The sequence below is a fragment of the Mercenaria mercenaria genome, chromosome 17 (genome assembly GCF_021730395.1).
Source record: "Mercenaria mercenaria strain notata chromosome 17, MADL_Memer_1, whole genome shotgun sequence".
Classification (NCBI taxonomy): domain Eukaryota; kingdom Metazoa; phylum Mollusca; class Bivalvia; order Venerida; family Veneridae; genus Mercenaria; species Mercenaria mercenaria.
Genome location: NC_069377.1, coordinates 20,574,101 through 20,582,441, shown reverse-complemented (window position 1 = coordinate 20,582,441; position 8,341 = coordinate 20,574,101). Strand labels below are relative to the sequence as shown.

Here is an 8,341-nt window from a genome sequence, read left to right as displayed (position 1 = left end):
CGAACAAGATTTTAAGAAGCTATTAATAACAAAACAAAGGCTGTTTATCTATTACATTTATACCCGGATAGATAAAATTTCGATATTTACATATTATTGTAACTATTTTTAACTTAACTTATGGTCCCTTCATCCGAGCAGCAAGACTCGTTAATCATATATGCAGTATCGAATATGACTAAGACTATGGGGAAAAAAGCAAAACATAAAGAACGTTTGGCACAGGTTGTGTTACGAACATGTCCTGCATTAGCAAGATTTTATAAGTAAGTGAGAATATGAAACATTGCCTGCTGACTGAATTTTTGTCTACTCCGATGTGAGCATGACATTTCGACCCCAAAATATTTCAACCCTGACAACTCTACACAAGACATTTCGACCCCAATTTAAAAGCAGTTTAGACATAATGTGAAAATCTACTGGTGTAACTACCTACCAGCAAAACATTCGATCCAATCAGGGCTTAATTTTGATTACTATAATATTTATGCTGTAAATGATCACAAGTGATCAAGTCAGCAAAGGCTTCAATAAGATAACACGCTGACATGAGATTACGCGAGATTATCTCCTGTTGCCATTTTTTTTGCCTTTTTGAGAAAAGGTCCGGTACCAGATAAATTGGGAAAAATAGCGGGGTTTTCACTCGGATTGGGAATTTTTATAGTTAATTAATAACATCATTTAGAATGCTTCTTCCTTTAATTCCATGTAAATATCATCAAACAAACTGAATGGTTAAATCATGGTGAATGTCAATGTAACTAAGTTTTCCTTCTGCAATCATCAAAATGCAAACTTAATTTGGTCATTTGGGGAATTTTTGGATGATAATTGGGAAAAGGTCCTTTTAGGGGTACTTTATAAAGAAGGAAAAAAATCGCTGGTAGACGCTTAATACACTGGCTATACGGCTGGCACTTAATCAACAGATTGGGTCCAATTTCCAAACAACAACTGTTGATTTCTCAGACTTCCAATCATAAGTTCATTCCTTCCCCGTGTAGAAAATACTAATAACATTAAAAAAGACCATTATCATTATAAACAAAATAATTAATGATCTGATAGAAATTTAGTTTTTCATGACCATGATGACACAAATGTTTATCCTTCTGCTGTCTGTTTCGTACACCGGTAAAACCAGATCTCATTCAGTTCCCACGTGATGTTGGCGAGATTTGCTCTATATGCCTTTCAAGTTGCCTATCTATTTATTTTTATAGCTCTTTGCTTCAATTAAGAACAAAAACGTCATGCAAATCCAAATTCTTACTGCATATTTCTGATAGGAAATTCCCAATAAAATCCATTGGGGAATGTTTTCTTATACGCTTTCGATGTATCTGGAATACGTATCTGATAATGAATTTATGTTTACGACAATGGGGTACTTAACATAGGTTTTGGGGCGGTCTGGGGGTAGTTTCAAATTTTCGACAGCAAGGCAGACCAATATCACAGACTGACATTTACTGTGTGGAGGGCAATAAATCTATATGTCAAAGAGCCTTTTATGCACAATTAATAGTTATAGTCAAAATAATTGTACACCAGTGACGTGATATTGTGAAAAGTTCTGCACAGGTCAATATCTCTCTTCCATGTACAACCCACTCCCCTCCCCCAAATAAAAATCTTAGATTTTGCTTCTGTCCTCAGTGATATAACCCTTTGGGTGTACATTACCTCGCTTGGCGGAGGTCTTGTTTAATAGATATAGCATCATTATACATATATTGACCAAATAAATGTGCTGAATTCCAGTGGTGATCAAGCATTAGACTTTTTTTTTTTTTAGACAGATAATTGACTAAATATTTTTTATTTCAATGAATATGTTTTGTATGTTCAATGTATGAGGGAAAGTCACAGTGATATGCTTTTAAGAACAGGTGTCATATATACAATACAGATGAAAACAAAGTAGGATTTATACTGGACCAGGGGTAATATATTATCAAAACAGCTTGCTAACCTGTGAAAAAGTTTATTTTTAATGAACCCTGTACACTTTGAGAAAATTTATTTTTAACCGATCCTGTACACTTTGAGATATCATTTTCTAAAAAAGAGTTATTTGACCTGAAAAAAAATTATCCTGGGTAAATTATTTTGAAGAAAAAAAGTTCAGACAACTCTGCTAATATTTTATTGCAAGCTTAATATGTGACCTAGTACCTCATGCAAACTATGCACTTTTTACCACTAGCCAGGACAAAAACATGCATAATTACTACAATGATTATCAGTCTGAAAAGAAAACTATGCAAAGATCAAATCAGTTAATGACCCGGGGAAAGTGACATTTTTTGTCACACGTTTTACATAGACTTATATCGGGGAAAAAATTTGAAAATCTTCTTGTCCAAAACCACAGGGCCTAGGGCTTGGATATTTAATATGTAGCATTCTATAGTAGTCCTTTACCATGATTGTACAAATTATCTCCCTAGGGTCAAATATCGTTGCCCCGGGGGTCACAAGGTTTACATAGACTTATATAGGAAAAACTTTGAAAATGATTTAATCCTGTCCAAAACCACAGGGCCTAGGGCTTTGATATTTGGTATGTAGCATCATCTAGTGGTCCACTACCAAGATTGTTCAAATTATCCCACTAGGGGCAAATGGCCCCACCCTGGGGATCACATGGTTTACATAGACTTATATAGGGAAAAACTTTGAAAATCTTCTTGTCCAAAACCACAGAGCCTAGGGCTTTGATATTTAATATGTAGCATTCTATAGTAGTCCTTTACCATGATTGTACAAATTATCTCCCTGGGGTCAAAAATGGCCCCACCCTGGGGGTCACATGGCTTATATAGTCAGACTTCTATAGGGAAAACTTCGAAAATCTTCATGCACAAAATCACATAGCCTAGGGCTTTAATATTTGGTATGTTGCATCGTATAGTAGTCGTTTACCAAGACTGTTCAAATTATTCCCCTGGGGTTAAAAATGGCCCCTCCTTGGGAGTGGTGGGTGGGGGGGGGGGGGGCACATGGTTTAAATAGACTTGTACAGGGAAAAACCTTTTAAAAAATTCTTGTCTTAAACCATTAGGCCCAGAGCTTAGATATTTAGTATGTGGCATGCTCTAGTGGTTCTCATGACCCTGGGGTTAATATAGGACATGCTTGGGTGGTCCCTTGTTTTACATAGACTTACTTGTTGTGTTGAAGCAGTAGCAGAGAAGTTTGCACCACAAGACGTAGTATAATGTTTGATACAGATTTCAATATTCATCTTGAATAGTCTTAATCATGACCTACTGACCTACTTTCTTGTTTTTGAAGCTACAGCAAAGAGATTTGGACCATCTATATAATTTTTCATACAGATTTCACGAAGTGGCAAGGTGAGCTATTGTGACCGCTTGATGTCCGTCGTTAGTCTTGCGTCGTGCGTAGTACGTCGTCAGCTTGGGTTCGAGCCTCAATCGGGACATTGAATTCTTCATGTGAGGAAGCCATCAAGCTGGCTTACGGAAGGTTGGTGGTTCTACCCAGGTGCCCGCTCATGATGAAATAATGCACAGAGAGGCACCTGGGGTCTTCCTCCACCACCAAAGCTGGAAAGTCGCCATATGACCTATAATTGTGTCGGTGACGTTAAACCCAACAAAAATTTTATAAAAATTGTTGGAAATTTGTCTGTATGAAATATAGGTCAAGTTCAATACTGGATTATCTAGGTCAAAAACTAGGTCACTAGTTTAAATCATAGACATTGTTACAAACACTCAAAAAGTCACATCTTCTTCCTGATCTTCATGAGACTTGGTAGGAATGTGTGTCTGTTTAAAATCTGGGATAAAAAATTATTATCTGGGTCACTTGGGAAAAACTACGTCTTAGCTCAAGTTATGGAACTTTAGAAGCCACTTTTTCAACTTGATCATCAAAAATCTTTTTCAGAATATTTGTTTGTATGAAATCTAGCTCAAGTTGACCTGAGGTCAAAAACTATTGTCATTGGGTCAAATCATTGAAAAAAGGGTAAATGGTCTACCTGATTTACATCAAACATGGTCAAAATGTTGTCTATTAAATCAAGGCCAAATTAGATACTAAGGATTTCTAGGTTAACAACTTGGTCAGGTGAGCAAAACAGGGCCTTGAAGGCCTCCTTGTCAACAGTTTGGTGGTTTCTTTATTATCCCCCGCCGAAGGCGAAGGGATATAGGTTTGGCGTTGTCTTTCCGTCCGTCCGGAGCCATATCTAGGAAGTGGTTTGAAATATTTAAATAAAACTTCATACACATGTTCACCACTATAGGGAAATGCGGCCAGATAAGTTTCAGTCAGATGCCTAAGTAACACTCGAGTTATGGCCCTTAGTAGTTTCTTGTGCTAACTATATAGGGTACTATAAATATGGCAATTTCTGCTTCATAACTTGTGACATATTTGACCTAGAACTGTAAAACTTGAATTAAATTTAGACCGCCATAATGTGATAGTGCACACTCAATTTCATCAGGATTTTAATAGTAAGTTCAGAATTATTGCCGTTTAATTGTTTAAAAATCCACATACTTGTTCATAATAAACTAACCAATTGGTAGAATTTCATTAAACTTATTTCATTTTTTTCCATGAGCATTTATTATCCACATATAAAGTTGTGTTCCCACACCCAAGTCACCCCAACCACACATTTTTAGCTCACCTGTCACATATTGACAAGGTGAGCTTTTGTGATCACCCTTCGTCCGTCGTCAGTCCGTGCGTGCGTCCGTCCGTCAACAATTTCTTGTCTGCACGATAGTGGTTTCATCTATGATTTTATTTTAACCAAAATTGCACACAACTTGTATCACCATAAGATCTCGGTTCCTTTCTTGAACTGCCCAGATCCCATTATGGGTTCCAGAGTTATGGCCCCTGAAAGGGCCAAAATTAATAATTTTGAGCTTGTCTGCACAATAGCAGCTTTATTTATGATTTGATTTTTACCAAACTTGCACACAACTTGTATCACCATAAGATCTTGGTTCCTTTCTGGAACTGGTCAGATTCCATTATGGGTTCCAGAGTTATGGCCCCTGAAAGGCCCAAAAATAGCTATTTTGACCTTGTCTGCACAATAGCAGCTTTATTTATGATTTGATTTTTACCAAACTGGCACACAACTTGTATCACAGTAAGATCTTGGTTCCTTTCTGAAACTGGCAAGATTCCTTTATGGGTTCCAGAGTTATGGCCCCTGAAGGGATCAGAATTAGCTATTTTGACCTTGTCTGCACAATAGCAGCTTCATTTATGATTTGAATTTAATCAAACTTGCACAAAACTTGTGTCACCATAAGATCTCAATTCCTTCCTTGAACCGGCTAGATCCCATAATGGGTTCCAGAGTTATGGCCCCTAAAAGGGCCAAAATTGGCTCTTTTGACCTTGTCTGCACAATAGCAGCTTCATTTATGATTTGATTTTAACCAGACTTGCACACAACTTGTATCACCACTTGGTTCCTTTCTTGAACTGGCCAAATTCCATCTTGGGTTCCAGAGTTATGGCCCCTTAAAGGTCCAAAATTGGCTATTTTGGCTTTTGCAGCCATATAGAGACTTCATTTATGGTTTTATTTGATACAAACTTCCAAAATATCTTCAACAACAATAAATCTTAGATTCCATGACAAATCAGATCCAATCGTAGGTTCCAGAGTTATTTTATATCTGATTACCTCCCCTGATTGTAATCAAAATGGATTTATATCAGTTAGTACACACCCTTTAACGTGATAGCCCGACACCACCAGATAACATGACACCAGATCGGATAACGCAACACTCTGCGGAGTTTGTTGTCGATTAGAAGTAAGTATTTTCAATTTTTTCTTTACACAATGTGAATCAATGAAAAGCAGACTCTTACCAGGTTTCGAGGATAGAAAGAGGCATCTAAAGGAATGTTTTCTGAATTAAAAAGACCACTAAATAATCATACAGATGGCTAATCCACGGCCAGATTTTCATTGTTTTGGATATTGAACCGAGGATTTTTTTCTCATTTCTGAAACAACAAGCTTGGAATTACCCTCAATAGAAAGCCAAACATTCTCTCTCTTTGTCTGCCAAATATCCCGGCGAAATCTCCATTACTTTCGAAAATACGAGGTGTTAAAGTCGGATGGGTAGACCAAAAATGTTCTGTCTGATACCACATAATTCCCAGGGAAGGTTCTTACTGACACCAACTTTTGAAGATTAGATGTTCTGTCTGACACCAGGATTTGATCATACTTTTTTTGCCTTTATTTCGCTCGGTTTGCAGTATTTTATCGAATTTACGCATGTTTTCGGGTATAACTGGTCGTTAAATTCATTTTTCTAATAAGGGTTTAGGTTATAGTGTAGAAATTCACCGTAATTCGGTCGAAAATGTGCCTTCATGGTGTTGTTGAAAGTAGTATACATAAAAAAATACTTACTTTTTTTATTTTTGGCACTTCTGCGTGTAAAATGGGGGCTTATTTCATTCGCAGAATGTATGTTCAGTAAAATTAGACGCGTTTCAGGTTAAATATTGCGTTAAGAATTTCTACACTATAACCTAAACCCTTATTATGTCTCCCCCAGGAGACATATTGTTTTTGCCCTGTCCGTCCGTCCGTCCGTACGTCCATCCGTCCGTACGTCACACTTCATTTCCGAGCAATAACTGGAGAACCATTTGACCTAGAACCTTCAAACTTCATAGGGTTGTAGGGCTGATGGAGTAGACGACCCCTATTGTTTTTGGGGTCACTCCGTCAAAGGTCAAGGTCACAGGGGCCTGAACATTGAAAACCATTTCCGATCAATAACTAGAGAACCACTTGACCCAGAATGTTGAAATTGGTCATGAAGAGTAGATGACCCCTATTGATTTTGGGGTCACTCCATCAAAGGTCAAGGTCACAGGGGCCTGAACATGGAAAACCATTTCCGATCAATAACTAGAGAACCACTTGACCCAGAATGTTGAAGCTTCATAGGATGATTGTACATGCAAAGTAGATGACCCCTATCGATTTGGGGTCACTCCATTAAAGGTCAAGGTCACAGGGCCTGAACATTGAAAACCATTTCCGGTCAGTAACTTGAGAACCACTTGACCCAGAATGTTGAAACTTAATAGGATGATTGGTCATGCAGAGTAGATGACCCCAAACGATTTTGGGGTCACTCTGTGAAAGGTCAAGGTCACAGGGGCCTGAACATTGAAAACCATTTCCGGTCAGTAACTTGAGAACCACTTGACCCAGAATGATGAAACTTCATAGGATGATTGGTCATGCAGAGTAGATGACCCCTAACGATTTTAGGGTCACTCTATTAAAGGTCAAGGCCACAGGGGCCTGAACATGGAAAACCATTTCCAATCAATAACTTGAGAAACCTCATCGACCCAGAAGTGTTGAAACTTTACATATGGAATTGATTGTTCATGCAGAGTAAATGACCCCTATTGTTTTTGGGCATGCAGAGTAGATGACCCCTATCTATTTTGAGGTCACTTGATCAAAGGTCAAGGTCACAGGAGCCTGAACAGTGACTTGAGAACCACTAGGCCAAGAGTGTTGAAATTTAGCGGGATGTCTGGACATGCCAAGTAGATGATCCCTATTGCAGCTAACCATCAGTGTCTCTTTGACTTTCGCTCCTGACCCCTATTGACTTCTTAATAAAGGCCAAAAAAAGTATGATCAAGTGCTGGTGTCAGACAGAACATCTAATGTTCAAAAGTTGGTGTCGGTAAGAACCTTCCCTGGGAATTATGTGGTGTCAGACAGAACATTTTTGGTCTACCCATCCGACTTTAACACCTCGTATTTTCGAAAGTAATGGAGATTTCGCCGGGATATTTGGCAGACAAAGAGAGAGAATGTTTGGCTTTCTATTGAGGGTAATTCCAAGCTTGTTGCTTCAGAAATGAGAAAAAAATCCTCTGTTCAATATCCAAAACAATGAAAATCTGGCCGTGGATTAGCCATCTGTATGATTATTTGGTGGTCTTTTTAATTCAGAAAACATTCCTTTAGATGCCTCTTTCTATCCTCGAAACCTGGTAAGAGTCTGCTTTTCATTGATTCACATTGTGTAAAGAAAAAATTGAAAATACTTACTTCTAATCGACAACAAACTCCGCAGAGTGTTGCGTTATCCGATCTGGTGTCATGTTATCTGGTGGTGTCGCGCTATCACGTTATAGGGTGTGAACTTGCTGATATAAATCCATTAGGACTTATTTGAAATTTCATAATTGTCATTAGTTGGACTGAGACAATCAGGGTAGATAACTATGGAATGATTTTATGTCAAATTACCTTCCATTTGAAATT

The 8,341-nt window shown here is 37.9% G+C and overlaps 1 protein-coding gene across 1 annotated transcript in view; it reads left to right on the top strand.

Moving 5' to 3' along the window:
* The first annotated feature begins 108 nt into the window (after positions 1–108).
* Positions 109–8,341, top strand: part of LOC123537211 (uncharacterized) — a 29,836-nt gene continuing 21,603 nt past the window's right edge. Inside the window, exon 1 of the mRNA XM_053529223.1 lies at positions 109–266. Within this exon, the coding sequence (XP_053385198.1) occupies positions 121–266 (146 nt within the window). The 5' untranslated portion in view covers positions 109–120. The remainder of the gene's footprint in view (positions 267–8,341) is intronic.